The sequence below is a fragment of the Elgaria multicarinata genome, chromosome 5 (assembly GCF_023053635.1).
Source record: "Elgaria multicarinata webbii isolate HBS135686 ecotype San Diego chromosome 5, rElgMul1.1.pri, whole genome shotgun sequence".
Lineage (NCBI taxonomy): Eukaryota > Metazoa > Chordata > Lepidosauria > Squamata > Anguidae > Elgaria > Elgaria multicarinata.
In genome coordinates, this window is record NC_086175.1 from 91613714 (window position 1) to 91630520 (window position 16807).

At 42.4% G+C, this 16807-nt stretch overlaps 1 protein-coding gene across 3 annotated transcripts in view; it reads right to left on the bottom strand.

Moving 5' to 3' along the window:
• EPHA6 (EPH receptor A6) overlaps positions 1–16807 on the bottom strand; it is a 506479-nt gene that overhangs the window by 115707 nt on the left and 373965 nt on the right. For all 3 annotated transcript variants that reach the window (XM_063126817.1, XM_063126816.1, XM_063126818.1), the window contains 4 exons: positions 11743–11851; positions 8654–8724; positions 6279–6404; positions 538–723 (listed from right to left, as the gene is read on the bottom strand). In XM_063126817.1, the coding sequence (XP_062982887.1) occupies positions 538–723; positions 6279–6404; positions 8654–8724; positions 11743–11851 (492 nt within the window). The remainder of the gene's footprint in view (positions 1–537; positions 724–6278; positions 6405–8653; positions 8725–11742; positions 11852–16807) is intronic.

Genomic DNA, 16807 nt, shown 5'->3' on the forward strand with positions numbered 1-16807 from the left:
TATCTATGATTACAAATATGAAATTTTTGCTACCTAAATTAAAATCTCTGATATCTGTTGAATCCCTAGTAATTTTTGCCTTTTGTATTAAGCAGAATAGATATTATAAATGAAGTTGCATGAATTATATTTAATTTATGTAATATAATATTTATCTTCCCTACTTGAAGATCTTATGGGAAATATTGCAAAAGGAAAAAATACACTGGGTATTCATTATTTTTACCTACAATATATATGTTGAATAGGTGAAACCATAACCAAAATAAAAATAGTTCCACCAAGTGAAAGATAGTGGCTCTGACTGAGAGATTAGCGAATGCATACCTGACAAGCAGATGTTTAGCAGTGTGCATGTGGTTCCAATGCAGTAAACAGAACTACACAAAGCACACTTTTGTATGTTCTGTTCCCTATAAACAGCACATCCAGGTGTGGAAACTTGCACCTGCACTTGGACGGCCCTTGATGGTTTGTGATAAGTGCAGTGAGAATACAGCAATATAACGGAGAATCAAAATGTCTTAAGCAACTTACTTTTTGTAACAACTCCTTCAAGGCGGATAATATTTGGGTGATCAAACTGTCCCATGATACTAGCTTCTCGTAGGAAATCCCGTCGCTGTCTGTCCACATATCCACCTTTCAAAGTTTTTATTGCCACAGGAATCTCCCTTTTCCCGGGTGTTTTTAGGCGACCACTGCACACTTCTCCAAATTCACCTTAAGTTAAAAAACAGCTCGTTAAGACTTTTAATAATGTATACGTTTAAGCATGTACCGCAGATGTCATTGTAGCTGTTTCATTATTTAATGACTAGGTACAAATTTCTGGCCAAAGGAATCCTTTATCTCACTAACACTTCGAATGTGTGTAAAAAGAAATAAACCAAAGTAAGAAGCTCCAGTGCTGAGTTGCTGCTCCCCTGTTCCCCACGTCTTGTGTACAGTGGAAAAGATCATCATAATATCTCAAATGCTCTCCCCTATTCAGTGCAGGACTCTGACTCTGCACAACAAACAGGCTAGGAAGAAGAGAGAATGGCCATGGCTAGACCAGGCCTATATCCCGGGATCATCCCTGTACATCCAAATGATACACAGGGGATACCAGGAGCAGTCAGGGATGACTCCTCTATTTGCCTGGGATAATCCTTTGGTCTAGCTAAGGCCAATGTTAGGAGCACAGTCAGTAAGATTATTGGAAGACATGCATGCCTGATCTATGTAAAGAATTAATGAATATCTGAAGTAGGGATATTTGTGCTATGATGGATCTAATGACAGCTTTCAAAAACCTATCAGTCCAGAATGTGTTGTATCTAACCTCTCAGAATCATTATCATTATTAACTGTAGGACAAGTGTCACAGGCACAAGGAAACTCTATCTAAACAACAACTTATATATCTGATTTCACCCATAGCTATTGCTGATGTTTAAGTACCTCTTAACATCTACTAATTTTGCTGTGCCTTGTGGAAGAATATAGAAGATAATCTTGACATTTTTCAAGGGTGACTCATCAAGGTTTATTTTTCATTGTGAGCTTTCTCCCTGCCGCTACCTCTGCTTTAATCAGTCTTCCCTGTCCAGAAGGAGCAAATGGTTTCACATTATCAGCAGCATATTTAGCTGATACAGCTATAAAATACACTGTATTAATTCCTGAGGTAAATAACATCTCCAATGGCAGACATTTTGTCCTAAAGTGTACTTATTAATCCCCTTTGCTAAAAGTAAGTTGTTTTTAGAAACGCACGTATGAAAAAAGCTTCACCATAGGAATGTGTCTTGTGGCACATAATGGGTACAGAAGATAAAATACTTTGTTGATCCCTTAAGCAAGAGTTCCTTCTTTTAGAATAATCTCTTTGAATCTACTAGAGGCAGGCAATAATAAGTAACTGCTTAGTACTATAGAAATTGTATTTATTTTTAGAAATAATGGTAATATAAAAGAGGAGATAGTTACCACCAATCCTTGCCTTATTTTTTTTAACTTTTGCCCATATAATTACTTGCTCCATTTCTTTTGGCTCAGTTTAACGCCCAGTATTTTGCACCAAATGCAAAATCAAGGAGGATGTTACGTTACTGTCTAACCCTCTGTAGTATAGCTCTCTGATGGAATGCATAGTGTTCAACCCTATTTGAACTTGATGAGCTATAATAGAAGGGAGGCAGAGATAGGTTCTGAGGAGTCTGCAAGGAGGGAGAGACAGAGAAAATAGGTTCCTTGTTTCAAAAAGGATCAAGTGATGAACGACTTGATGAACGACTGGCTTCGAAAGTGGTGCCGTCGTGAGAGTTTTGGATTCTGGGACCACGGGCTACGCTACTTGGAACATGGACTGCTGGCAAGGGATGGGTTGCACCTCACAAGGGCTGGAAAGAATGAGTTCGGCCACAGCATGAAGAACTTCATCAGGAGGGCTTTAAACTGAATCTTGCGGGGGTGGGAGACGTAAATTTTGAGGCAACAATGGATGAAGGCCAATGCACCACAGTACAGAGAACAGCTCCAAGAGAGTCCCAAAATAGTGTCTGCAACAAGGTAGGAACAAAGCCAGACTATAAAACACATGGTCTTCGATGTCTATATACTAATGCCCAGAGCATGGGAAACAAACAGAATGAACTTGAACTCTTATTACATGAAGGCAAATACGACTTGATAGGTATAACTGAAACTTGGTGGGATGACTCCCATGACTGGAATATAGCAATTGAAGGATATAACTTGTTCAAAAAGAACAGAAGAAATAGAAAGGGAGGTGGAGTTGCACTATATGTTAAAAATACCTATCCCTGCACAGAAATACAGGCGGATGAGATTGGGAGCCCCGTCGAGAGCGTCTGGATTAAAATAAATGGGGCTAGGAATAAAAAGAATATGATAATCGGAGTCTACTACCGACCACCCAATCAAGGAGAAGACGAGGACGAAACTTTTGAGAAACAAATTGCCAGTGTTTCAAGGAAGTGTGATGTAGTAGTGATGGGGGACTTCAATTACCCTGATATCTGTTGGGAGACCATTACTGCCAAAAGCGGCCCTTCCAAGAAATTCCTGACATGTATGGGTGATAACTTTCTCCTACAGAAAGTGGTGGAAGGAACTAGAGGGTCAGCAATCCTTGACTTGTTATTGACCAACAGGGATGACTTAGTGGATAAAGTGGCAGTTACGGGAACTCTGGGGGAAAGTGACCACGTCATACTTGAATTCTTGATTATGAAGGAGACAAAAGTCGAGCGTAGCCATACACGTACTCTGGATTTTAGGAAAGCTGATTTTAATAAACTCAGAACTATAATAAGTAAGGTCCCATGGCAAGGGAGCCTAAAAAGAAAAGGAGTGCAGGATGGGTGGGAGTATCTAAAAAATGAAATTTTAAAGGCACAGTTACAAACAATTCCAACAAGGAGAAAAGATAGAAGACAACAGAGGAAACCAATGTGGCTCCACAAAAAGCTTATTGATGAACTGAAAACAAAAAGGGATACATATAGGAAGTGGAAGGAAGGCCAGGCTACAAAAGAAGAGTACAGACAAGTGGCGCAGAAGTGCCGAAATGGCATCAGGAAGGCTAAAGCTGTGAATGAGCTGAGATTAGCGAGGGATGCTAAACGCAATAAAAAGGCTTTCTTCAGATACGTGAGTAGTAAAAGACAGAGGAAAGAAATGGTGGTTCAACTGCTTAATGAGGATGGCAAATTGATAACAGACGACAAACAAAAGGCTGAAGTGCTCAATTCCTACTTTGCCTCGGTCTTCTCCCAAAAGCGGATCTATGACCCTCCTGGAAAAAGTGAAGCAGAAGTTGAGGGGGCAGGATTGCAGTTTGAGATTGATAAACAAACGGTCAAAGAACACCTAATTTCCTTGAATGAGTTCAAATCCCCAGGGCCCGATGAACTGCATCCAAGAGTAATGAAGGAGCTAGCGGAAGAACTCTCAGAACCTTTGTCTATTATCTTTGCAAAATCATGGAAGACGGGTGAGGTGCCGGACGACTGGAGGAGGGCTAACGTTGTCCCTATCTTCAAAAAGGGCAAAAAGGAGGAACCTGGGAACTACAGACCAGTCAGCCTGACATCCATCCCTGGGAAAATTCTGGAGCAGATTATAAAGAAGTCAATCTGTAAACACCTTGAAATTAATGCAGTGATTACTAGAAGCCAACATGGATTTGTCAGGAACAAATCCTGTCAGACTAATTTGATCTCATTTTTTGATAGGATAACCTCCCTTGTGGACTGTGGGAATGCTGTGGATGTCATATATCTTGACTTCAGCAAAGCTTTTGACAAAGTACCACATGACATTCTGATTAACAAACTAGCTAAAAGTGGGCTAGATGGAACAACTATTAGGTGGATCCACAGTTGGCTACAGAATCGGACTCAAAGAGTACTTATCAATGGAACCTTCTCAAACTGGGGAGAGGCAACGAGTGGGGTGCCGCAGGGCTCAGTCCTGGGCCCAGTGCTCTTCAACATTTTTATTAATGATTTGGACGAGGAGGTGCAGGGAACGCTGATCAAATTTGCAGATGACACCAAATTGGGTGGGATAGCTAATACCCTGGAAGACAGAAACAAACTTCAAAGTGATCTTGATAGGCTGGAGTGCTGGGCTGAAAACAACAGAATGAAATTTAATAGGGATAAATGCCAAGTTCTACATTTAGGGAATAGAAACCAAATGCACAGTTACAAGATGGGGGACACTTGGCTCAGCAATACTACAAATGAGAAAGATCTTGGAATTGTTGTAGATCACAAGCTGAATATGAGCCAACAGTGCGATATGGCTGCAAGAAAGGCAAATGCTATTTTGGGCTGCATTAATAGAAGTATAGCTTCCAAATCACGTGAGGTACTGGTTCCTCTCTATTCGGCCCTGGTTAGGCCTCATCTAGAGTATTGCGTCCAGTTCTGGGCTCCACAATTCAAGAAGGACGCAGACAAGCTGGAGCGTGTTCAGAAGAGGGCAACGAGGATGATCAGAGGTCTAGAAACAAAGCCCTATGAAGAGAGACTGAAAGAACTGGGCATGTTTAGCCTGGAGAAGAGAAGATTGAGGGGAGACATGATAGCACTCTTCAAATACTTAAAAGGTTGTCACACAGAGGAGGGCCAGGATCTCTTCTCGATTCTCCCAGAGTGCAGGACACGGAATAACGGGCTCAAGTTAAAGGAAGCCAGATTCCGGCTGGACATCAGGAAAAACTTCCTGACTGTTAGAGCAGTGCGACAGTGGAATCAGCTACCTAGGGAGGTTGTGGGCTCTCCCACACTAGAGGCATTCAAGAGGCAGCTGGACAACCATCTGTCAGGGATGCTTTAGGGTGGATTCCTGCATTGAGCAGGGGGTTGGACTCGATGGCCTTGTAGGCCCCTTCCAACTCTGCTATTCTATGATTCTATGATTCTAAGTGTGTGCAGCAAAGACTTCATTGAGAAGACAAAGAGATAAGCTCTGTTTCTTCTTCTGGTACAAATGTGTTTCACTTATTAACTGCTCAAATTTCTCCATCGCCTGCCCAGTACTGAACGACAGAAAGGAATACACAGGACAACTCTTTCTGATGAAGGAAAAGAAGCCATACTCTGTGTTTCTTTAGAGCACTATCAGTATCAGCCATAACTAGCAACAGAAGCTATTTGGATATGGACATGTTCTGGATCAGGGTAGGAATCTACTTTGTTCACTTAGACATCCACTTATCTATCAATTCATGTTCTTATCAATATCTGCATGAAGACTGAGGGCTTCTCTACACACAGGAAAAATCCCGCAGCTTTACCTGGATTTTGGTCCTCCTTAGTCTTCCCACCATGATGACAGGGTCATTTACACACGACCATGTAATTTTGAATAGAAAACTTCCCTTGTTGGAAAGACTCCATTGAGTTTAATGGGACAGCACCATCTAGTGGCGGAATTATAGCACAATGCCGAGTTTACATACTGGGAAATCCTGCAATACCCTAGATGATGCAACAGTATCTCTCTCCTTTTTAAAAAGTGAAATTTCCAGGGGATAGTGCAAGACACGTCCTAGACATTGACGACATTGTGTAATGGACCCACAAACTTCTGTGAGTGGTCAATCACGAACATGCAATAAATTGCTCATTTAGAGAGCTATATTTTGGAGTATTTGGGGCTATTAGAAAGCTATACTCAATACAGGTTTTGAGCCATTAATTTTTATTTAAAGGGTATTTATTAGTCATACTTGCAAGAAAAATGTGATTAATTTTTACCTGCCCCAATAACTCTCTCAATACGAATTCGTGATGGATCTATTTCCTTAGCAAATTCATGAACAGCCAGTGATGGGTCTTCATATGTGTCTGGATCAATGTATGTTTTGGTTCCTGGAAATCGCACTGGAAAAACAGAATGATAATTTTCTGCATTAGGCAGAAATCATTCAAGCAACAAATACCTGTAAAATCAAATGGATCATTAAGAAATACTACTGCATATTCATAATGTAAAATATGTTGCTAGATTCTGCCACCCTATATAACGAGTATACTTAGACTGTCCAACTAATTCCCTCTTCCAAGAAAGGAATTTACTCCAAAAATTGTGACAACATATATAATGGGCCCTCATAGGAGGTTAGCGTCTTTTCTTTGTTGAAGCAATTGTTGAAGGGAGGGGAATGTTTATTTATTTATTAAATTTATATACCACCCCATAGCCAAAGCTCTCTGGGTGGTATTAGGAGGACTGTATGAGTTTCTTCCATCTGAGCAGTACAGCACAAGGAGGGAAGGTTGAAAGCAAGTTGTGAACTACAGTGCTATAAATCATGGAGATACATTTTAGAACTGGCTGTGCAACCAGCCTCCAACTTGAGCATTGGAGTGGGGAAATCTATTTATCAGAGCTAAAGCAGTAGATCAGACTACTTCCCCATGCTGTCTGAGATAGTATATTCTTTTCTTTGTTGAAGGGAGGGGTAGAACCACTATTTACTTGTAAATTGTATATTCACTTTTAAAGGCCCTGTTCAGACAACATACTAAACCATGATGGTTAAGCATTTAGTACAGCCTTTCTCAACCTGGGGCACTCCAGATGTGTTGGACTGCATCTCCCAGAATGCCCCAGCGAGCTGGCTGGGGCATTCTGGGAGTTGTAGTCCAACACATCTGGAGCGCCCCAGGTTAAGAAAGGCTGATTTAGTATGTCATGTGAACCATCTTAGTGTGTCATGTGAACCATTCCTAACCACATAACCATAGTTTAAACATACTCACTAAACAATGGCTGCAAAAGGTTAGCAGCCTAACCATGGCTTGGTGTGTTGTCTGAACAGGCCCGAAGTGTCTTAAAGTGATGTACCATAAAACACTGGGCTTCAACAACTTTATCTGCAGTAGCTGCTTTCCATGCTGGTCACAGGCTAAGTGATGGCTAAATATAGGCTCTTGCCTGCTCTTTTCATGCTGCTCTCTTTAAACAGATTATCTGTCTTCACCCTCCACCTTTTCGGGCAAAATACTTCTTCAGTCTGTAGCCCTTTGTTGGCAGGTGGACAAGCTGTTTGTTAAGAGGCCCTATAGTGGCACTTTGGGAGGGGGAGGTGATACTGAATCACTAGGAGCTGGATGGTGTGGAGATCACCAAGCTGTTTCTGTCTTCAGTAGCCTTAGTTTTTAGTAGCTTGTCAAGACTTTTAATGGTTTCCAATGTTATGCAAGAAGTTTTTGTGCATATGCAGTTCTTGCTGAGAGATTTTCCTTTTTCAGGGGTGTGTTGTGTCTCTCTTTTGTTTATTTTATAAAGTAATGTTCTTCTTACCTAGTGAGTTCCTCCCCCACCCCTGCTGAACTCCAGGGTATAGAGAAACTCCTACCTTGTCTCTGAAAGGCCCCCATCTCACTGTCCTACTGGTTGGTATGGGGCCATCAAGCTAGCTATTAGGGAGAATGATAAATGTATGCACATATTGAACTCTCATCTCAGGCTGCATCAATACTGTATGTTTTAAATGTGTGGAAGAATTGACATTGAATGCTCTTTCCTTGTGAAAAGAATTCCACTACTGAAATGCTGGAAATGAGAAAGAAATGACAAGTAAAAGCATAAACATTAATTTTTAGCAAGCAAGTGTGATATGGTTCCCAGCAGGCAGAAGTTGGAACATTCAGAGAAAATCACATAATGAGGAGCAGGTGGAAATTCACAAAAACATCTTCAGTGTTGATGAAAAGCATTTATTTTGAAGTATGCAAAGGTGACAGGAACTTTTTCTTCTTAATAAAAGTGCCTTGGAATAAATACAGAATCTACACCCCCCCCCCCAATGAAAGCTATTAGCTCTATGATACACTTTGGTCTTGGGGCATATTGGAGGCTCTGGTATGTTTATTTAGTATGTTTATTTCTTCAGTGTTGAAGAAAGTTTTATGGAGATCATGGAGCTTTCCTGAACTTTGAAGTGAATGCAACTACTCCTGTTCATATGGAACCCTAATCATCCATCAAAGTACCACATTCATTAGGATCAAGGTGTATATATTTAAAAGATGAGCCCTGGGAGCTTATCAGCTAGATGTAAGAAGTAAAAAGACAGCAGTCAATCTTCATTTAAATATGAAACATCACAGATGGCTTTGCTTACAATGTCCATTTTGCAAATGAGCTCTTCGTTTTTCTTCAGACTTCATTTTTGCCTTTATATACCACTGGCACCTTTAAGAAAACGAACACCATTTCACTTTTTTAATGCCACAGAATGAATGATATTGAATACATATGCTGATTGTTTTTGTTTCAAAATTTAAACTTACAAAAGCTATGTTTGATTGAAGAGGACAGCTAGAAAACAGAAAGCAATTTATTTTTTTAAAAAGGAGTTGATTTGACCAATAACAAAATGAGCTATACCGAAATCCTCCTCAGTTATTGGCTTCCAAGAATAAGATGGCTAAGACACCAATGTGCAGTTTGGCCACACCCCAACGTGATTGGAGTCAGACCAAAATGATCGGAATCAAATCCTCATGATTAGAATCAGTCTGAAAGGTGCCTATCTACACAGGTATAGATGTATGCACATAGGGCTCCCTTTTGACTGATGCCAATGACATGTTGCTGGGGGTGCATGCATTTTGGCAACTGGTTGAGAGAATAGCTAGCACGATTTTGCAAGCCCCTTCACACGTTCAATATTGAGCACCTGAAGGGTGCTTGAGTATCAAAGCAGACCCAGTATGCCTCACTCATAGAATCTCCTCGGACGCCTTCCCTACACCTTTGCCTCTTAGTTCACTGCCAGTTTGCAACTGTTCCTTCCTGGCAGACTTTAGGCTTGTGGGATCCACTTCATTTTTGTTTCTTTACCAGAACCCTGAGACCCACTAAACAGAGCCAGGTGCAAAATCAATACACTTAAAATGTAAAAATCCTGAGCCCAGGAATTTGCTGTTAACACACCATCATTCAGTCAAGTACAAACGCAGATGCTTATCTTCTCATGACTCTTCAGTATGAAAGCCTCATCAGCTGCCTTGTGATTCAACAGTACATCAAATTGCTAATTATAAATAGTGAAGCAGAACACATCTGTAGGATACCAGCCCATATTGAGATTTGCTTCAAATCCTATAATAAATTGAGTATTTGTTCTGAATTGTCTTGCCTTGTCTCCTTATCCTGCTGTTTAAGTAACTTCAGGAAATGAAATCATATCTAATGTAATTGAAAGAGTCCATTCAATGTGTATACATGAAAAAGCTACAATAATGTTACTTAATACATTTAAAGAAAATAAAAAGGAATCCAAAGCTGTTTCTCTTTCTTTTCCCCAAAGTGAGAGGTACTTCGTTACTGGACGAAATCATTTCCTTTAAAGTTCTGTGACTGAAAATTGCATTTATCCTTCCTGTCTCATATGATTCTATTAGTAAAGGTACTGACATACAATCTTAGAATTTAGTTTATCACAGTTAGACTTTTTAACACCAACACCCATCTTTTTAAATGAAAAGTGAACCTTTACTTGTGGGGTTTACAAAAGCAAAGTGGTACAGCAAATTTTTCAGTGACAGATATATCTATATTCATAAAAGATAAAATTTAGTTACAACTTCCAGCAGAAGCGGAACATAAGATTAGGTGCTAGTCTCCCAAAGCCAACTAGAGATGTGAAGGTTCAGGGGGGAAATAAAAAAAAAATGAGGCTCTTTGTTTCCTGAAGATTCTTCCTACTTTTCTAGTGGAAAAGTTGGGAGGAGGGAATTAAAAACTCTGAATAATCTTTCTGAATGATTAGCAGCTTTTAAAGTAATATTATTACAGCCAACTACATTGCTGTAATCTAAATCCAAGGTTCAAAGTAGTAATGTTAAGCAGCAATAGCTGCAATCCTTGCCTTGGATCTAATGTGGGCTTTATGCAGGCAGCCCAGGGCTGGCGGCAGCGGCACACAAGTGTCCTTGCTAGCAGCGGTGCACCCATGGTCCCTACCACTGGAGGCCACAATGTAGTGCTTCTGCTGGCAAGTGCTAAAACCAGCTGAAATGCCTGTTTCTGGAAGGGGTAGATCATGCACCTTCCAGAAATAAGTGTTTCCACTCATTTGAAAACTTGCTTTCAGAAAATGCTACATTGCGGCCACCAGCGGAAGGGTCTGTGCATGTGTTGCTGCTGGCTAGGCTTCCCATGCACGTGCCAGCGGTGGCCATGGGCTGCCTCTGTGTTTGATCCAACCCATTGCTACTACATTTGTCTAGATAATTAAACCAACAACATTCTTAGGACCAAAGGGAGTATGCCAAACACATCACTCCTGCAATATGGTGGCAAAGCCTTTATACAACACAGTCCCTTGCTTCACACTTGTCTCCTATTCCTCCATTTTTGCATCATGAAATAAGTTAAAAACACACACATATGCAACCAAGGAACAAAGTAACATGAGAAAATGTTGGGAAACTTCTTCTAGTTCATATAAATCATCCATATTCTGAAGTTCATAAAACTGAAACAGAAGCTTCAGAATCACATAATTTTAGAGTTGCAAGGGATTTTAGAGGCCATCTAGTTCAACTGTCTGCTCAATGAAAGCTCTGCAAGGCAGGATACATCTATAGTACACACAGGCAGCCCACAGGCCACATGCAGCCCCTGGTGGCCTTCCATGCGGCTCAGTATAAATGCCAAACACCGCTGGTACTGGGTTCCCACCCCATCAAGTCTGCACACACCCAAATTCACCACTCAGCTGTTTGGTGGGCTTAAAAAATGTGATTTAAAAATGGACAATGATGTATGGAGAGAGTTAATCCTATGCCTGATCTTCCCTGGCACAATCATGCTCCTCTCATCCCACTGAACATCTGTTTGGTGGGCTTGCAGGAGTCTGATTGTACAGATAAAAAAAAGTGTGTGGGAATCACTCCACACACACCACCCTCCCCAGCACAATTGTACTCCTGCAAGTATGCCAAACAGCATTTTGGCAGGAGAGGGGGAGAATGCTGAGCTGTGTGTACGTAGACCTGCCCTCTGTAGCACTGCACACCAACCACACCACCACCACCAGCCCGACGCAGCAGTGTGATCCCAGAAGGATTCTCCAGCTGCTGGGCAGTATAGAAATGTAATAAAATAAATAAGTACATAAAGTCCGGAATCTAAAATTAACTAACTGAGCCACTGAACATGGATTGTGCTCTTCACAAAAATGAGTAACCATGTGAATGTTACCTTCCAGTGATGAGGAAGAACAGGGTGAGGATGACTAGGAGAGTAAATCCACCAACAGCAGCCGTGGCAATGACCAGAATCTGCCCCTGTTCTGCTGCTATATCTGAAGCTGAAACAGAAACACACAGAAGTAAGTGTCTGAGCAATGGTTTTATTTAGAAGAAATTACCTTATTCTACCAGCCAAATGAGTCAGTTATTAGTAAGGGCATTTGCTATGATTTTATTGGTGCTTCAGCAAAACAGAAAAAATAAAATTTGCTACTCGAGTAAAATGGTGGTGACCTGATACCAAAGGCAAAATGCATGGGGTTGTTTGTTTGTTTGGTCCAACTCCTCACAGCAATATAGGAACAATTATATAATTATACCACTTGAACTAGGGGTGTGCAACTTCCAGAGGCTGAAGAGCTGCATTACCACCCGCAGAACCCACCGGGGGCCTGCACTCCATCCCTGGTGAATTTGCTGCAGCCGCCACCAAAAATTGGGGCAATTTCAAAGGGATACAAAGTGTGCGGGGAGCATGCATCTTGTTTCCAAGCCGAATTGCATTGATTTTTGCCAACAGTGTGATTTGGGTGGTGGCAGCAGCAGAACACAGCAGGGTCCGCAAAAGCAGCCATGAGCCTTTGACTTATAAGATAATACAGTGTCTGCATCATTTATCACTTCTACAGCATTTTAGTGCCCAGTTTACTGTCACAACAATCCAGTGATGTAAATTTCACAAATAACTTATGATTCAATGAGCTTTGCTCACAACTGTTTACTTGCACTACTGTCTCACTATACATCTGTGTATTAAACCTCCCCACATAAAGGTAAAAGGAATGGGGGTGGGTGGGGTTAGGGTTAGGGTGCACACAAACCTCCCTGCTATGCTTGCCTCCTTTGTAGATCTTCACGTGTTGAGCATGAAGGTTTGTGGGGGATTTGTAAGTGAATTCAGTTGAACACATTTACACACACCCTGCAGACCTTAGTGGTAAATACATAAAGCTATTTAGAGGTGCCTGCATGCCCAGGAACATTGGGGTGGTGGTAGTGGTGTGCACATTTGTGTGACATCCTAACCTCCACTTTTTACCTCTCATGTATGATGGCAAACAAAAATATGATAAGTCCTTTGAGGAATTGTTGAAGGAACTAGGTATGTTTAATCTGGAGAAGCAAAGGCTGAGGTGGGGATATGATTATGCTCTTTAAATACCTGAAAAGCTGTTACAAAGAAGAGGGCAAAGATCTGCCATCTGCTGGCACAGAGGGCAGGCTCACAAGATATAATATGTTTAAGAACTTAAAAGGAGCCCTATTAGATCAGACTAAGGGCTGACTAGACCAATATCTTGTTTCCCACAATGGCCAACCAGATGCCTCTGGGAAGCCCCAATGCAGGACGTGAGACCAATCGCCTCCCACTATTGTTCCCCAGCACTTGCTATTCAGAGCCATTCAGCCTCTGATCCTGAAGGTAGCACATGGCTGCCATGACTAGTAGCCATTGATAGCCTACTTGAATTTGCCTATTCTCCTGCTAAAGCTGCTGAAGTCGGTGGCCATCACCACATCTTGCGGTAGCAAATTCCATAGTTTAACTGCGTGCTACTTGAAGAAGTTCCTTTTATTTGATTGGAATCTCCAGCATTCAGCTTCATTGGTTGACCCTAGATTTCTCCACACCATGATTGATTTTATACACCTCTATCATGTTCCCCCTACTCACCTCTGTTCTAAACCTGAATATTGAAACCGTTACGCATAAGGAAGTTGTTCTCTATGGTTTGTATGTATTTTTTGCTTAATATTATTTGTTGTATTGGTTTATTTATTGTAAAGTTGCCTTTAGTCCCCCTATATTTTTGAGGTGGAAAAGTGAAGTGTAAATGCGCCATGATCCTAAGTATGGTATCCTAAGGGTTATGAGAAAGACTTTGCCCATCTCATGATGCCAAAAGTTGTGGTAAGGGAATATGTAAAACTTTTTCAAAGCCAGTAAGTGAGTTAGCAGAAGATGCTATTTTTACTATTCTGGTGCAAATGGAGGCAGTTTGGTTGCATTCTTATCACTAACTGCAACATCATCTCTATAGACAGTAGACATTTCAGGAATTCTGGCCTGAAGTGTTTTTTTTTAAATATCCACTAAATTTAGCATGATCAAATTATGATTTTAGAGCACAGGCTGTGTTAGAAAAAGTTGTAAATGCAAATAAAAGCAGCAGTAATTTGCAGGGCAAACTATCATTGTATGCCTGCCATTAGTTTCCTGATATGTGATGTCAGTAAATGACAATAGTGCATTTAAGTTCTTCATCATAAATTGTTCACGGACGAGTGGAGCATGTAGAGGGACTGCACAACAAGTGAACAGCTGAAGTCTTTTATCAAATACTAAATAACTAATCTCCCAAATAAGAAGCTAGTTATGTTGAAGCAATGAATTTTACATTTTGCATCATGTTCTTTAATATCCCATTTGCTTGTGAAAATCCAGCATAATGTGATATAACCCAAGTATGCAATAATAAAGTTCTCAGGAATGCAGTCCAAAAATATCTTTGAACTCCCAGTAGCTGCTTCAGATGTCAATAAAGCAACAACAATAACAAAAGTTTTAAAGCAATTAAAAAGAAAGAAAGAATAATAATAATTGATGAGTGCAGATTGCCACCATCTATAGAAAAGTAGAAGCTGCAGCCCTCTTTAGATAATATTTGCACAAAGAGAACTTTGGCTTGACTACTGAAACCAAAGGGTACAGAAGGAAAATGATGAAAGCCTGACTTGTGCAAGTCAATTAGCTCCAGGTTTCAGCAGAATTATCAAATTCTGCTTCTCATATATCAGACCAGCAAAGTGGATTGTTTAAGAAACACTGGGCATTTTCAAAAGCCATTTAGGATAAGACATGAGGTGAGGTGGGGGGGGGGGATCCATGAAAATAAAAGCTGGATGTTTTGCAAAGCACATACAAGCGCTTGAGATGATTCCTGGTTTTTGATTCTAGTATTTATGATGACCTAAGTAAGAACCTCTCAGATTGGGTGTGTGTGTGAGAGAGTTTTCACATGGTGCTTGACAATGTGTTTGTTCACCCAGGTAACTTCTTTAAGCCTCACAGTTCACTGGAGGTGAGCTGAAGGGTGAGAGCACAAGGGCTCTCAACTTGGGGTTTTCGGACAGAGGCGAGCAGCCAGTGACAGGCCTTTTCATGGTTCAGAGACTTGGAGTTGACTGAGGTCTGGGGCCCTTCCACACGTCGTTCTCGGAGCGCATGTATTCGACCCCAGTGCACCCCGAGAACGAGCGTGTAACTTGCCTGTAAAAGAAACGACGAAGAGCCGCCGCCGCCGCCCAGCTTCCTGCTCCTCCACCTGGGACGGAGAGCTGTTTTTGAAGAAGGCGGGGGAGAGAGCTTCTTCCTCTCTCTCCCACGAGAGAAAGAGAGAGAGAAGGCAGGGCGAGAAGGGGAGCATTGGACGAGGGTGGGGGTGAGTTGGCAGCGGCGCCCCGGGGCAGCGCAGTAGGGTTGACCACGCGGGATAACCGTGGGGGGGGCACGGCGAGGTGAGCCCAGGGCGAAAGGCTCTTTGCGAGGCGAGCGCTGCTCGCATCCCGCGGCTGCCGGTAGCAATCTCTCTTCCTGCCTCCCTCCCCTCTCTCTCTCCACCCCCGCTTCCCCAAGCATCGAGGGAGAGACGACACATGGGGCCTGTGTGTGTGTGTGTTAATCGCCTTTGCAAACAGGCTCAGGCAGGCGCTGCTGCCGCTGCCACCACCCTCCCCCCTCTCGCCTCGAGCTGCGTGGAAATGATTCATCCCTCCCGCAACTGACAGGGACTTTGATGTTGTGAGTGTGCCCGAGGGCAAGAGAAGCCCCCCCCCCCGCAACTTGGCTTCGCTTTCGGAGGTGCCTCGCAAAGCAGAGGGAGGAAGAGGTTCTTTCGCGTCTCTTCATCGTTTCTTTTACAGGCAAGTTAGACTATCGTTTTCAGGGTGCCCTGGGGTCGCATAAATGCGCTCTGGGGACGACGTGTGGAAGAGCCCATGTACTGTACCTGATGTTGGGATTTTGAGACAGGTTTGGGATTCTGTTGGTGCACTGATGATCATGCTGTATAACAGTCTCCCTGTCTGAACTGATGGACGTGGTCACCAGTGTGGTGTTGAGGACCCCAAGGTAGGGACTGGAGAACCTACAGTGGCTCACCCCACAAGTTCGCCAAGCCCTGCTTGGCCAGCCTTGTTCTGGGGTGCTGACCTAGACAAGTGCTTGGTGAAGCACACTTACCAGGGCATCCAGAAAGTGTGCAATTCCCCTGGCATGCCTTTAGCATGGCTGGGGGAATTGCACAATTTCAAGAGGCCCTGGAAAACATGTTTTGTCTCCCCACCCCCATGCCAATTGGGGCCTTAAAGTGTGCAATTCCCCCAGCCACACTAACAGCATGCCAGGGGAATTGCACACTTTCCGGAGGCCCTGGAAAGTGTGTTGCTTCCCTGTCATGCCCATCGGGGCCTTAAAGGACTCTTAATGCATGGTTTTAATAGGGCATTTAAGGCCACAATTGGCTTTGGGGGGGTGGGGAGATACGTTTTCCCCAAGACACATTTCCCCCATATTTTTCCCCTCCACTCTAATGGTGGCCTTGGGGAAATTGCACATTTCCCCACACTGCATTAATGGCAGCCACCATTAACACAGCAGGGGCAAAGGAAAACGAGGGTGGAACTGTAGCGTTGGAGTGAAAATCCATTGGGCATGTTTGCCTGGGCCCATGAGGGCTAGACATGGGGGTGTCTGCTGCCCTCATGGGCCAGGTGGATTTTTGCCCCAACAATACCCCAAGATTGGTGGTCTTGGGGGACTAATATTCAGTGATAGGGCCAGCTCAGGAATTCATGGCTCCATGAGAACTATGTTCCTGCCTCAGTTAAAATCTTGTGAACTGCCCAGAGAGCTTTAGCTATTGGGTGGTATAAAAATGTAATAAATAAATAAATAAATAAAATCTGGTCCAATACATGCAGGAGAACACAACATAAGAATGTAAGAAGAGCCC